Source organism: Mycteria americana, chromosome 8, assembly GCF_035582795.1.
Source record: "Mycteria americana isolate JAX WOST 10 ecotype Jacksonville Zoo and Gardens chromosome 8, USCA_MyAme_1.0, whole genome shotgun sequence".
Classification (NCBI taxonomy): domain Eukaryota; kingdom Metazoa; phylum Chordata; class Aves; order Ciconiiformes; family Ciconiidae; genus Mycteria; species Mycteria americana.
The window spans coordinates 4,401,790-4,416,967 of NC_134372.1; the positions used below are offsets into that span (position 1 = coordinate 4,401,790).

Below are 15,178 nucleotides of genomic sequence, written 5' to 3' on the forward strand. Positions count from 1 at the left end.
CTCCCACCCCATGGCAGCAGCGTCCCCAACTCGCCGCTCTCCGCGGAGGCGGGCAGGGGAGCCCCGCGATGCTGAGGAGCCCCGACCCCCCTTCACATAGCTCCCTAAATCCACGCCAGCCAGCTCGCAGCCACCCAGCCCCGCGATGCTGAGGAGCCCTGACCCCCTTCACATAGCTCCCTAAATCCACGCCAGCCAGCTCGCAGCCACCCAGCCCCGCTCCGTGCTCCTGCATCTCCCCAGCTCTTCTCCACCCGCGCATCTGCTGCTGGTGCGGCGAGCGCAGGATGCTGCGGGCCACGGGGAGGGGATGCACAGTCACCCTGGGCGAGCTGGAACTTCACGGGAAATTTCTACAGCAAGGATTTGATGACAGGCGTTGGATTTGGGCCAGGAAACTCAGCCTAAGGCGTCTTTTCTTGTGAAGAGCATCGTCAGCTCCGCTCTGAACAAAAGTAGCCAGAGCATGGGGTTTGGGTCTTTTCCAGGTGATGGCATCACTGGAGCTGTGCTGCTCCGTGACGTTACGGATCGAGCAGCTGCCCAAAATACGGCTTCCTCGGCTGTGCCGGCTTCTCCTCGGGGTCCGTTTGGTGCCTGCTCCCCGTGCACCTGCAAGGTTGCACCCCAATGTGGGACGGTGCCGCTCCAGCAAACTAATCGCGTTTCTCTGTTTGCTGCGAGGTTTGGCTCATGGCTAGCAGCCACCGGGTTAAATATTCCCTTGGAGTGTTTGGAGGTTTTTTGCTTTAAGGCTGATTGTGGCTTTAAGTATTTGGATAATCCATCGCGGAACAGCCTTCTCTTTGCAGGTAACTTCCCTGTGTCGAGATTGATTTAACTCGGTGTGTACCATGACCAACTCAGTCCGCGGCACGTGGGAAACACCATCCCTGGGAGACCCTCCGATGTTGCTCCGTGGCCACAGGAAATGAAAAAGCAAAAACTCAAGGCTGAGAGAGCAGAGTAGGAAAGATGCCTGCGGCATGCTACGTGGTTGGGATCGCTGCTCGAGCCCTGCGAGGCTGGAGATCACACCTTCACAGGGCCGTCTCTGAAACAGGGCCAGTGAATAATCCTTTCCTTTCCCCAAAATGGGAGCTCAGGTCCAGTAAACTGCAAAAATCATATTGAAAGGGGCAGCGTCGGGATCGGATGTGGTCCGGGGCTCTGGGGATGGGGTCCCACAGGCAGCGCTGCAGGAATGTGTTAGAAAACAAACGTCTCTGTCTTGGTTTGTGAGTTATGGCTCTGTCTGACCGTGCCGGGATTCCTCCTGCCCTTCCTCCTCCTCCCGGCTGCCCAGGCTGGCGGCCGAGACGTGATGGTGGAGTGGCTGAAGAAGAGCAGACCCTAAAAGGCTAATGAGGACGTGTCCTCACCCAGCTGCTTCTGGCGGCTGGAAGGACAGACTGACGTGATTACTTTTCAGATGCTTTCCCGTTGTCTGTGACACATCCCCAGCTCCAGGATGGGGCTGGAGGGATGACGGCATCCCCTGGGACGTGTCCGGGCTGCTGTGCCGGTGGCCGCTGGCTCTGGATCGGCCCCACCTGGAGCCCCGGGGATTCAGCAGGGCCAAACCACAAGGCAAAACTCCTTTGGACTGGTGTTTTTTGTTGGTTTGTGTCCCCCAGATGGCTTGGCCCTGGGTCAGGGATGCTTGCAGCATCCCTGGTTTTGGGTGATGAGCACAAATTCTGGGTTTGCCCCTATGCCTGCTCCAGCGCTGCCTCCGTGCTCAGCCTTGCAGCCTGCCAGGTCCTCGGCCCTGCTCTGCCTTTTCCTCATCCCCGAATGCTTTTCAATCATGCAAAACACAATTTTGAAAGCTTCCCGCTTTCTGCAGCTTCTTATAGGTGCGTTCCTCTCCTGGCCTTTTCAGCCGCAGGTTAATGAAGGGATTGCCAATTAACTGAAGCTAATGAGTTCTTCTGCATGAGCTAGTTTCAGTTTTTCACAATTGTTTGCTCCAAGAAACAAATATTTGTGGCTTACTCAAAACTGCACCTCAGGATTAGCCAAACATGTGTGTGTCCTGGAACAAGTGCTCGCAGAGCGTCCAGACTAGCAAGCGCAGAGATGCTGACTAATCGAAATAAATTGACAATTGCTAATACTCTTTCTCCTAAAGAACCCAGGCAAAAAGCAAACATGGATGTGAGTTATCCCGCTGACATCAAAGGCTGTGTTTATGTAAGCGCTGCTCGCGCTGAAGATCTGTTGCAGAGTTGGACCCTTTGGTGAGGAACTGTCAACTCGTTTGCAAACGAACTTTTGGAAAGGGTCCAGGCACGGCTGCCAGCGGTCCTCTGGTTAGAGCCGGGCCAGCCCGCGCGGGCTGCGGGGATGCCGGAGCCCTGGGAAGGGTCCCGAGAAAGAGCAGAGGTCTGTGCTTGGGCTCCTGCACCGTTTCCAGACTGGTGGTGGGCGCACGAAGGAGGGTTACCCCCCTGAAGCTCAAATGCACACCTCATAGTAGGAGCGCTCCTCATTTTTTTGCTGTTAGACACGAGGGCCAGGGTGACATTATGGCGTGACGCTCCTCTGCGGGGCCGGCCGTGTTTCAGTGGCTGCTTTTCCCACCTCGGCACGGGGACGGGCCGTTCCCCCGGGATGCTGGGAGGGACGGGGCCAGCGCCCGCGCAGCATCATCCTGGCTCGTCTCCTCCCCCGGGTCGGAGCGGGTGCGTGCCTAAACCCCTCGGCAACGCAAACCCAGTAAATTAAGACTAACCAGCGTCTGCTTGTTACACTGCTAATGCAGGAATTTTGTTTATCCAGGACTTGGTCTGGGCACTTGCCCGTGTGGTTTCTTTATCTGGAAGTGACCTCGTAAGGTGGTGACATCAAACAGCAAGTTCCACCCTCCCGCCCACGCTGAGGGTCACCTGGGGAAGCTAAGGAGCACCTGGCTACTTCATGGAGCAATCAGGGAAGCGGCACATGGAGCATCCAGACCCTGCCCAGAATGGATGAATCACCTCCAGTTTTCTTACTAGATCCCTCCAGCATCTGTTGGAGGCCGTTGCGAGGCGTGCTCCCTTCTGCCGGCTCGGGTACGCACGGAGCAGAGCCCTTTCGGTGCGGAGCCGACCCCAGGTGATGTGTATGCTGCGGGACCTGCTGGTTCGGGTCCGGTTCAGCCTGGGTGAAGGGAGGACTCGGACAGGAGCAGAATCTCCAGCCGGGTCCAACTACTGGGCTGGGTCATGGGAAAACCAACAAAAAAAAGACATCAAACTGGAAGGGCTCCCTCCAGGTCTGCCGTTGTTTCTGACAGGAGAAAGGACATCGGGTTTTGTGCCTCCCTGCGCAGGCTGCTGGGCAGCTGCAGATTCACGGTGCTCATGATCTGCATCATCTCCGTCAACGCCATCTCCCTGGCCGTGGAGACCAACTGCCGCTGCCGGTTGTGCTGGGGGACCTTTTTCGAGGGGAGGCGTGGGGGTACCCTCCCACGTGCCGTGGCCAGGAGGGGAGGGGTGGAAGGGATGGGGGTCCAGCCCCCGCAGCTGCTCGGGGTGGCTGCCAGCCCACCGTCCTCCCCCGTGCCATTGCCTGCACCGGCCCAGGGCCTGGCTGTATTTCAGCTTCAGATTGCTTCACTTATTTGATAATTATCGTTCTTAAAATGCAATTGTTCAGTCCTTTCCATGGCAGCCCTTTCCCCCTTTGCGGTTTTAGCACGGCTAGTTTTAAGCACCCTTTTAATACTCAATTTTCACATTGAAAAATCCCTCTTGGTCACACTCCTTGATTTCCTTGTCTTACACAAGCCAGCTACTGTACGCAAACCTCTGAGCCTTAATTATATATCCCAGTAATATATAGCCAGGCCTGGCTAATGTCAAGAAACCCAGTCACGAGCGTCGGAGGTTTCCAAGAGCTCTGGCTGCAGGACCGGGCTCTGTGCGGGGAAGCAAGCAGCGTGTGCCCGGCTCCGAGGGGCCGATGGGGTGCATGGTGCCTTGGGATGCGGCCAGGACCCTCCCGTGCTGGGCAGTGACCCGTGATGACGATTGCGGCGGGGTGAGCTCGGCTTGCATTTGAAATGGTCCCCGCGGGCAGAGGGACGTTGTCGGGGACGTTTAATATGAAAGTGCTGGCTTGGTGCATGGGGTCTGGCAGCCACAGGCAGCTGCCCGGGCTCGCCTCCTCCTCTCTCCAGGTCACAGATGCTTTCTTCGTCGCTGTTTACACCACCGAGCTTTTGCTGAAGCTGTACGTGGATCCCATCGCCTACTGGAAGAGCGGCTACGACATCTTGGGTGCCGCCATCCTCCTCGTTGCCTTCCTCCCGCATATCTTGCCCGTAGACACCGCCACGTGCACCCGCCCGGAGGGGACGACCAGAGGTCTCAGCCCCAGTCTCAGCCCCTCAGCATGCTCAAGCTCGTCGAGTACAGCAGCGGGATGAGGGTAGAGCCTGCTCACTAGCTGTCACAGCAGAGGGGGATCCCAAGCCCAGGGGCGAGGGGAGGCTTTGCCCTACCCAGGTGCTGGGGGCTGCCTGGCCCGAGAGGGGCTGATGCTTGCGGTAGCTCGTGAGCAAAGGCAAAAACTAATAATTCCTGATTTTTTTAAGACACCTATGGCTTCGCCATTGATTTTTTCCCCTGTTTCTCCTTCCCCTAAGGAGAGGAGAGATTTTTTTCTTTTACTACAGCAGAGTAGACGCAAAAAAACCCAAACCTATAAAACATAGGTCACGTCCTATTCTTGGTCTGTCTGTATTTTTCTCTCCAGCACACCATCTCCTACTTAGTTTTCTCCTGACGACTCTGGAGGTTTGTTTTTCAGCAAGGAGCTTATGTGGGCAATGAATGCTCAGCCAGCATTTCTGCGTGTAATTAATTGGCTGGGTAGCCCACCAGAAGTGGGATGTTTATGGGCACAGGGCTCTTATAATGTTGACTTCTGAGCCTTCGTTCCTCTAGTTTGGATCATAAACTTCACTTATCACCAGACTTTTATATGTTAATTATTCTGTGTCGCTGGGAGAAGGGAGGACATGTAGAAGCGCATGAAATATAATGAATGGTTTAGGCATGGGGGATCAGATGCTCCAGTTTGATCTGGCTGATTATAAGAGAGCAAACTGATGGATGGCAAAATGGGGAGACATTTAAATCAGTGTAAGTGTGTGTTTGTTGGTTTGAACCTCGTGCTATGCACTTGTGGAACTCACTGCCAGGAGATGCCTCGTCTGGGGACCACAAGGAAGAAAACCCGTAGGATAAGATTTGGCACCGTTCCCCCCTGGGACGCTTAAAATGTTGAGGTGCTTTGAAAAAAATCCCACTCAGCACAAATCTGCAAGTTTAAGAGCCTAAATACCTTTGAAAATCTGGGCCATGCAACACTAGGTTTTGATGGAAGTCGGTGGGACTTAACACCTAAGGGACTGGGGCCACTGGGAAATTGCATGCTGGCTTTGGGTGAGAATGCCTCGAATGGCATTACTGGGGGGAAAAAAATACCAAAGAGGAAAATTCTTTAGGCTCTCACAGTCCCTTCCTGTTCCAGGGATGCTATAAATATCCTGCAAAGCCCTGCCGTGCCGCTGCTTGCCAGCTCCAGGGGCGTTCGGTACTTGCCTTGGCATCCTGACCTGCAGGGACAAGTGCCCTGAGCCGCTTGGCATCCCAAGAGACAACACCTCTTCGCCTAAAATTCATTTTAAAATGTGATAGGGCTGTCTAAATGCATTTTCCTGAAGGTGCAGGAGGCTGTTTATGCCTCTGTGTGTATTGTAGTTTATTAATTGAAGCCTAAATTAGCCCTCAACAGGTTAGCAGTATTTAATGCAGAGAGCTCAAACATGCAACACATTCTTGGCACGTTTCCCTTTATTAATTAAAAAACTCTTTAAAACACTCTGCCTTCCACCTTGGAGCAATAAATTTCCACCTTGAGGAAATAATTTCCTTGTTGTATTCCATACAGAGACGTTCTGTTAGCTGCAATCCCTGTTTTAGTGTAGGCCCCATTCATCCTTATTTCAATTTCAAAATAAACTTTAAAAATGCCAGGTTGTTCTGTAAAAAAAAAAAAAAAAGAAAAAAAAAAAAAAGAAAAAATCGACTTTTCTGCTTTTATAAAAATATATTTGGGATTAATTCCGATGTAGTTTACTACCTGTGCAGACTGTGAACCACAAAGCTCCTTCTTAATAAAAGCTCATAGGACTCCACAGCGGTTTCTGAAGCAGCCGGAGAAGCCTTGGCAATCGAAAATGAGGTGATGGTCCTGCACGGGAGGCACTCACCAGCCCGCAGTCGCTGGGAGCGTTTTACGGCCCTCCTGTCACCCCCGGCTCTGGGTGGCTGGTTTTCTTTATGACCACGTGCCACAGCCCAAACCTGCCCAACGCCATGACATAACTTGGCAAAAATGTCACCCGATTTTGGGGGTTGAATGGCTTTTGTTCCCCTGCCAGAGAGACCTACGTGTGCAGGGAGGCAGGAAAACCCTCTGCCGGTTCCTCCAGGAATTTGTACCAAACTCGGTGGGTTTAGGGTTGGTCTAGTTTGGGCTTTCTGGGATGGTTCTGCAGACAACGCAGTTGCACGCGTTGTCTCTGCGTTGGATGCTGCTCTTCCCTGCGTAGCGCGGTGGGACGATTACCCGGAGCAGGCAGGACTTACAAAAGTCGGGAACTGCTGCAGGAGTCCTTAACCCACCTGAACAAGCTCGGGATGTTGGCAGCTGGAGAAGACTGGGAAGAGCCCCTTGCTCTAGCTCTGCGCAAACATCTCCTCCAGGAGGTACCATCCGAGCAGCTCAGCTGGATGAGATTCAGAGCTTTAACCTGAGATGCTGTTGACAGTCAGAGATGATGGATGGACAGTCCTTGAATGGGTGCACTGTGTAAGACCCCGCCGGCACTGCCAGGCACAGACTGGGGGAGCGGCCAGCCCGTGCTGCCGCTGCTCTCCAGAGTAACGTAACATGGATGCAAGAGACGGCGTGTAGTTGTCTGTGATTTGGAGTTAATGGGAAAGTTTGCATTTGCCTAAAAGTCCTTACCGACGATAAGCTCAGTTCACAAAACCAGCACTCCCATCAACTCCCAGGAGTGTCTTTTGTATATGTAGGTGTCATATGTGGGTCTTCATAAGAAGTGAGATGGTCTCCGAAGCAGCATCATGTCCCTTCCCGGTGACCCCAAGCTTTGCATGGGGCTTTCCCAGGCCGAGCAGCCACGGAGGGACGAGAGACGACTGCAGACTCCTGTCTCCCATCCTGGCCCATCCTGCATGGCAGGGGAGGAGCAGCCGGACAGTGAGGCCAGCAGAGATATCATTCTACCTCTGGTTTGTGCTCAGGCCCCACGGCACGAGGGTTAATAGCACTGCTCGGTTTTATTCAGCTAATTTATTAATGCAGAAGCTTGGGAACAGCTGTATCCTTTAGCAACAGGAAACCGTTACTCCATTAGTAACCTGTCCATATTTCAAAAGGCAGTGAGAAGCTCCTGTGGGCTAGGTGTGATGCTTCTGGATCCAAGCAGCCCTTGGTCTTGCCACTCTGCAGCACTTACTCAGCACTGAGCCCTACAAGGGCCGTTTCCCAGTCCAAGAGGCTGACGCACGGCCACAGCCCCTGGTTTCTGTCATGCTCCCATGCATCTTGGTGGTTGCCCCTTCCCTCTCCTTAATTCCCAGTACAGCCCTGTGGATGCATGCAAGGGAGCTGGTTCAGAAGTGGTCCAGGGAGGCTGTCACCTGCCACATCCCCAGCCCTGCTTCCCAGCCTTCATCCCGGCTGAGCATCTCCCTCACCTACGGAGCACGCATTTGTTTTTTCTTTTGCAGGTTTTTCACAGAGACTCTTGGCCAGACGGTGCAGACAGTGACGGATGCCCTCATCCTGCTGTTCCTGCTGATGTTTGTGTTTGCCATTTTGGGACATGGATGGTATGGAGATCCCAAAACTGGAGACATTGAAAACTGTGGCAGCTTGAAGGCTGCCGTCTTCACACTCTTCAGTTTAGTAACTGTAAGTACAGCAGCATTTTCCAGTCTGTCTCAGCCAAATGACAAACTGCAGATTTTGGAGTGCTGCTGAAGAAGCCCTTTGATTAACCTGTGACTTCATTAGGGAGAGCATGAACTGCTTGACAGTGAACTCATATTCCAGATCCCTGGGAAAATTTGCTTTGATAGACAAACTTCCCTACCCAGTATTGCAAATTCAGAGGGGAAAATCTCTGAAGCTGACAGCAAAGAGATCTGTACGAGCTGATTTAAACCTGGACCTCTAAGGAACAGAGGAACTGTGCTCAGTTTTAAAAAAGAAAGACAAAGAAGAGGAAGATTTCATATGGCTTGTGAGTTATGCTGTGGTTTGGAACTAACTCTCTGGTCTGCTTAAATACATTTGCAGGTTGATGGTTGGACAGACTTACAGCGCGGGATGGATCATTATGGGTTTACGAGCAGCCACGTGTTCATAGTTGTGTTCATCTTGCTGGGCAACTTCATCTTCTTCAATACATTGATTGCACTTGTGATTACCAAAACCCAGGTCATGCGAGCTCTGTGCATTGAGCGTGCATGCATGCGCGAGCGTGTGCGAGCGTGTGTGAGCGTGGGTGCTACCAGCTAACAGGATCTGGTTGGAAAGCTGGTGCTTGTCTGCTTGCAGAAGTTGGCTTCTGGTACAGCTAGAAACATTCTGGATACAGAAGTCCCCAGCCCCTGAGCAGAATAAGTGTATCTTTCCCCATGGTCCCCATTTTAGGTCATGTCTACACTCCTGCTTTGATTACCTTTCCATAGCTGCCGAAAGCTCCCGTTCCTCCAGCACAGCCAGCCCCCAGGTCCCCCGGGTGCACGCTTTGCACCCAGGTCCTCTCAGCCACGACCCATTTCTGCCTCTGTTTAACCCAAGGTTGCTCTCATGGTCTTGTAGCTGCCTCTGGCCCTTCTGCAACGAACCCCTGCATGGAGCCAGGGCCAGGGTCTGCTGGGTGTGCTGGGGGAATACGGCAAATCCTATGCAAGGGGCGTCTGTGCCCCAGCAGCTATCGGCTGCCAGCCCCAAGGTGGTCCTGCTTCACACCTCTCGCTGCTGCACAGGGCTGGGGCTGGACCAGGGGTTTTTTGAAGCCCAAGTCTTCTTGACCCATCTCTTGACCCACCAGCTGTGAGCGGTGCTCGGGGACTCACTCGCATCCCTGTGGTTTGGCATCAGCAGGACTTGTCTCAGAAGTACGGACAGGACTGCAAAGCAGCGAAGGCGGCTGCTGCTTGGGCCAAGAAACAGAAGATCCTGAAAAAGCAGGGGAAGAACGTGAGCAACCAAGTCATGCTCGAGCAGGTGGGCTGTGGTCAGCCGTGGGTGGATAGCACTGTCCGCAAATGTCAGATGTTGTTTAACAGGGCAAGATGTAGATGAACTGCTTTCAGTGAAGGTAAAATATCCTTTTCTTTCCTTGCCCATTTTTATAATAATCCAGGCTGTAGATCCTATATGCCTTTTTGGTAGGCTCACCACATGTGCAGCTGAAAGTATTATGATGGCACATAGCGGTTAAAGTATTATAAAGGTGGAGAAAAACTCTTAAGTGGCTTTGATGTGTTTTGTCTGAGTTTGTTTAACTTCAAAGAGAAGTTTTAAAAGAAATCCTTTTAGGTCATGTCAAGCCAAGAGCCCTGTCCAGAAATGGCTTGGACTCGCTTTCTGCGAGCGCTCGAGGGAGGTCGTGCTCCTTCCTGCGCTCTCGCAGCCCGTTGATGCAACGTATCCAAAATGCTACTACGGGCTTGAAACACGTGCTGCAGCGTCTGCAGGAGAGCTGTGCACTGCTTGATAAAGGGCTTTTGCAAAGCTGACTTGAAATAAATGCAGTAAAGCTGTCACTGAAATGTAAATGATTAGAGCAACGTGACTCGCTGTTTCCACCAACTCTTCTGCTCGTTCTTGCTCTTAGCAAATGTAATTTTAAAATAATCAGTTCAGGATGGCTTGGTTGAGAGTGTTCTTGCCTTTGGGCCAGAAAATCACTGGTTCGAGTACTAGACTGAGTGACCCATGCGGGTCAGTGGTTTGGGTCCCACCCCAAGGGCAGGGGTGGGGATCCCTGCACAGCTCCAGGACCTGCCTGGGTGGGTGGGTGCTGGGGAGACCCCGGGCTGCCTCCCTTGGGACGGGCATCCCCATCCCGTCAGCACCCAGGAGCTCCTGCACTGCCCGGCACTGCCCGGCTGCTCCAAAAGTCCATTGGGGATGGGAGTCACAGGCAATCTTGTTTCCAGCCCACAGCCGGCGCAAAGCCATGTCCAAAGTGTGTCCAAAGAAGGGCAACGGAGCTGGGGAAGGGTCTGGAGCACCAGTCTGGTGAGGAGCGGCTGAGGGACCTGGGGTTGTTTAGCCTGGAGAAAAGGAGGCTGAGGGGAGACCTCATTGCTCTCTACAACTACCTGAAAGGAGGGTGTAGAGAGGTGGGGTTGGTCTCTTCTCCCAAGTAACAAATGATAGGACAAGAGGAAATGGCCTCAAGTTGCGCCAGGGGAGGTTTAGACTGGATATTAGGAAATTTTACTTCACCAAAAGGGTTGTCCAGCATTGGAACAGGCTGCCCAGGGAAGTGGTTGAGTCCCCATCCCTGGAGGTATTTAAAAGCCGTTTGGATGAGGTGCTTAGGGACATGGTGTAGTGGTGGGCTTGGCAGTGTGAGGTTTACAGTTGGACTCGATGATCTTAAAGGTCTTTTCCAACCTATACGATTCTGTCATTCTGTGATTCTGTGAAGCCCATGTAGGGGTCTGCAGGGTGACAGCCCCCAGTGTCACCTCCTTCTTGCTAACAGTGTTTTCTTCCTGGGCTTGTTCTTTTTCACAGCACAAAATCACTCAAGGTGAAGATTTCAGTGAGCTGCTGGATGACATCAAAAAGACTTTGCGCCACTCCGATATCATCATTATGGAGGGTTTTTGTTTCACTATCCCATTTATTGATCTGTATTTGCTGTTCCTGGACCGCCAGGATGACACACTGAACAGGTCAGTAATGGTGGAGCCAGTGACTACAAGAGAGACTCCAAGTTACAAAAACAGATGCCCTTTTGATGTAGTGAATTATTTTCTTGGAACAAATGGACATTTTGAGGTTGTTCTTCCTAGGGAAAATGCTACTGGTCTCAGCACGAGCAGTGCTGAGAGTCTAGGAAGGTACCAACATATGGCATGTGCTAGAAATGGGACTGGTTTTGTCCCCATCAGGAGGGTTCACGCCATTTCCCAGCACCATGCAGTGTCGGTGTTGGATCGGTGTCCATCACAAATGTGCTCAATTTCCTGCTGGAAAATTCACCGTTCTTCACTGTTCTTCCTTGCGCCCCAGCCCCGGCACGTCCTGGGGTTCGCAGAGCCCCACGGGTCCCCTGGGTGCACAGCCCTGAGCAACGCTCCATGCTCCTGGTCTGGCTCCCATGTTCCACCCCTCAGCATGCCTGGGAGAGAGGCGAGAGCACATCCCAGATTTATGGGAGCAGTGGGGTTGGAGGATGTGTTCGCACCCAAGTTTGGCAGGTGAGGAGGACTTCCCTTCTTCTTTACAGCTGACCTGTGCAGGCTGACCTGTGCTTTGCCTCAGCAGTGGACTTCTCTGGATCTTGTTTGGGGAAGGACTAACCCCAGGCAGCGAGTCTAAACCATGTAACCAGAAAAACCTCCCACAAATCCCCCAAATGGAGACTGCTGAGTTTTACATGTCTTAGGTTAACCTTAATGTGATACAAGCCTATGATCACAGCTTGGTACCTATTGTTTAAAAAACCCGCGGTCTGGCCTGGAGTCCAGAAAAAATTCCCTGGATATCAAAAATTCCCTTTTGCCCCATTCCCCAGGTGGCTGCGGTTACTGTCAGGAGCCTCTGTATTATTTTCCCCCCGTACTTTGAATGTACTGATCACGACTAGTGCTTCTGAAAATGTTTTGCTGTGCGCATGGCACACGATGCGGAGCCAGTCCTGGGTTGCACTTCTGCCATTCTCCTCTGACCTTTTGGGAGAAAAATATTTACAAGGGTGTTAAAGAAAATCTGCAGAGCCAGGGGGCTCAACGTCGTGCAAAATACTTGGGATCTTTCCATTGCTCCTTGCCCTGCCGGGTGAATGGAGGGGTGCTTGCAGAGGGTGCAGTCCTCCATATGCCTTAGACATGGCGCTTCCCATTTTGCATGGTATTTGGGGATCTTTTTACCATGCTATTCTCCCACTGCAGGTTGCGACATCACTATTACGAACATACTGGCATATTGAGAGGGATTGTGGAAGTCATGAAAGAAAAATCTTTGCCAGATCATGAAAAGATGAAAAGTTAAAAGCTCTTTAGGCGGAACACGATCCTTGGTGGCTGTCAAAGCTCTGCCTACAACCTCCTCCTCAAACCTTCATTAAAATAAGCCAGGAACATTTATGATTAAAAATAATTCAGAAAATATCTGCTCTCCTTTCTGCTCGCTGACGGGGTGGAAGCGCAGCCGCCGGTGCTGGCCCCGCGCTGCAGGCAGCCGCTGATGGAGGGAGGCACGTCGCCATTGAGAGCTGCAGAAACCGTGGGCTGGGAAAGGATCACAGCCCGGGTCCTTTTCCTGGAAACCTTGTGGCAAGGCTGGGACTAGAGCCCAGGCTCCAGCGCTCTCCCTGCCAGCTCCCTCTTTCTAAGATCAAGCAGCCTCGAAATAGAGAAGGGGCTGCTCTGAGTCAGAGCAAACCAACCCACGCTAAGGAAATGGATTGTGATATCTCTGAACGAAGCAGCTCGTTTCTGTGCTCTGATGCTGATTAGCAGCTTGGAATAACCCGCTTGGGTTCATCTGGCAGTTTTAATGCAAACACACCCACATGGCTTTGGGTAATCGGAGAAGGAAAGAGGAGACCTGCGGAGGGGCAGCCGTTCCTCTGCACGGCACGGGGTGTACCGGCACGGAGCTACAGCCCCAAAGGCCGGGCATGACGGCCGTGACGGTGGCAGTTGATCTGCCTGAGATGACAAGGAACGAGCCACCCTGACCCTCTCCCGGTCACGCAGGCAATGGAGATTAGCAGAGCGGGGCTGCGTGGCACGGCCCCGCTTTACCTCCGACACGGTCCCCCGTTAGCACGCTATGGCAGGAACCGAGAAATGAGTCTTGGGGGATGACGGAAGGGAGGAAAGTGCCCAGGGGGTGCTGGGTTTGGGGGTTTGGCTCTCTCCGGGCTGGATTACATTGCTGATGTGGGGAGAGGGGTGGGTGTCTCGTGTCGGGGACACTGGGGTCTCGTGGCTGCTCCTTGGCTTCTGTGGCGAGCGGGCAAGCTCGAGCTTCTGATGGCTTGGACGTGAAGATGCTGCAAGTTTTGCCTTTGATGGCAGTGCTGGTATAACATCAAGTGTTGAGTTTTTCTCAATCTCAATAGTTTTTATATGACCATTCCTCGCAATTCTGCATAGTCAATGGGAGTTCAGTGTCACCGGAGGAACATCTAGAAAATATCCTCTTCACTACTACGCTATGGCTTCCAGCAGCAAAATAAACGAGAGCCAGACACGAACAGTATCTAAGACAAAATTATTGACACATCCCTATGGAGAAGGGTCGGTTGATTTTGCAGAGCGGTCTCCGCTGCTGCCGTGGCCCTGCTTGCCTCTCACCAAACCCGCAGAGCTCACCTCTGTGGTTCTTTAAAATGTGTGTTTGACACCAGACCTGGGTCTGCTGTTTGCAGTGGGTTTGTGCCCCAAAGCCTTCGCCCGAGCTGGCCAGCACGAGGGGGCTGAGAGCCGCTAACAGGAGCTCCTCGTAAAAGGGCTAAGGAGAAACCAATGACACAAGCTCCTGCTCAATTTGTTTTTCATGTTCTCGTTTGTGATAATTTTGTGTTTTATGAGGGATACTTCCTAAAACTTCCCCAACATGATGGAAACACATGTGGTGCTCTAATACATGATGTGACCTTTTTGGTGCAGAGATGAGATGAAAATCTGCTTTTCTCTGACAGCTACATGCGATATGGCCCAGTGAGCCAGACAATCGGAGGGGCAGGGTCTATCCGACCTTCCCCAACCATGCCCACACTGTTCACCCCTCCAGAAATACTGCCAGCATATCTTTGCATGCACAATTACCAGGTGGATTTTCTTGCTAATTCATTCTTTAAACTTTTTCTCCTCCTTTTTTTGTTTTTCTAGGGTAACCCAGCTCTGGGATGGGTGACATACGGAAAGCATCGCTTGGGATTTTTATCCGAAGTGCAGGTTTGCTCCTGTGCTCACTTCAAGGACAGAGCCAAACTGGGGGAAGCAAATCCTGATCCTAGAAACGGTTTCTGTGGGCTTCAAAGCTAATAATGCCAAGGTTAGAGGACCTTTGCTTATTTGATTTAGCAAATCCCTCTACAACGGACATGACCGAGCGAGCTGTCAGCATCGCTGGCTGTATTGAGCCACACCGCAGTAGGTGTCACCGAACTGGGACCAGTCCTGCAGTATTTGTGTTTGGGTGAGTGATGAGGGTCACCTTGCCCATCGGCCAGGACCGCTGGCATCCCCTTCCCCGCAGTGGTGGGTGCGGTGGGGGGCAGAGGATCCCCAAAAATGCAAGGCTGGCTCTCACCAGCAGCACCCCGGCTCGGGATGCAGGCTGTCGGTAATCCTGGTTTTCATTATTTTAATGGTAAGATAAAACTTTTGTGTAGTGTGAAAAACAATCCTAAGCCTCCCCGTGTTTATAGGAAGGGCTCAGACAGGCTGAAAATATGGTGTGCAAGAGCTGGAGACCGCAGGACCGCAACGAGGGTGAAAGGACACCGGTCATAAATGGTCTGGGGATATTTTTAAACTGAAAATAAAATTCTAGTGGCAGGCAAATGCAACAGTGATGTTGGTGAGTAATTGAGGATGAATGCAGAGGCCAGCAATCACAGACAGCAACCAAAAAGGTGGAGAGTGGCAAAATCCTCTAACCCTGCCGACGGATTTCCAGTTTCCAGCTGGAAATGGCAAAGCACTCTCAAGTTTTTCAGAGTCCTTAAAATATTGTGGCCTTGCTTGATCACCAGAAACATTGCTGCTTTGGAAGAAGCCTCTCTGCCTCTCGTTTTGGTGCAGAAATCGTTCTGGAGGCACAAGCCCAGGAGCTGCAGAGGGCTGTGGGCAGCATTTTGGGTGCAAAAAACCTCACTGCT

General features: G+C 52.3%; 1 protein-coding gene across 1 annotated transcript; it reads left to right on the plus strand.

Annotated features, from left to right (window-relative positions):
* The first annotated feature begins 147 nt into the window (after positions 1-147).
* Positions 148-12,333, plus strand: CATSPER3 (cation channel sperm associated 3). The gene is made up of 9 exons (XM_075511001.1): positions 148-2,677; positions 2,785-4,419; positions 7,671-8,004; positions 8,392-8,589; positions 8,920-8,995; positions 9,152-9,327; positions 10,852-11,012; positions 11,457-11,540; positions 12,234-12,333. The coding sequence occupies exons 2-9, from the start codon at positions 4,055-4,057 to the stop codon at positions 12,331-12,333; spliced, it is 1,494 nt and encodes a 497-aa protein (XP_075367116.1). The 5' UTR covers positions 148-2,677; positions 2,785-4,054.
* Positions 12,334-15,178: the final 2,845 nt, after the last annotated feature.

What these genes read in the sequence shown, in the direction of transcription:
- CATSPER3 (XM_075511001.1), top strand. Translation starts at nt 4,055, where the DNA reads ATGGTCCCCGCGGGCAGAGGGACGTTGTCGGGGACGTTTAATATGAAA. An exon ending in TCGAGTACAGCAGCGGGATG is followed by an intron (nt 4,420 to 7,670) that starts AGGGTAGAGCCT and finishes CTTAATTCCCAG; the next exon opens with TACAGCCCTGTGGATGCATG. An exon ending in TTCGCACCCAAGTTTGGCAG is followed by an intron (nt 11,541 to 12,233) that starts GTGAGGAGGACT and finishes CTCCCACTGCAG; the next exon opens with GTTGCGACATCACTATTACG.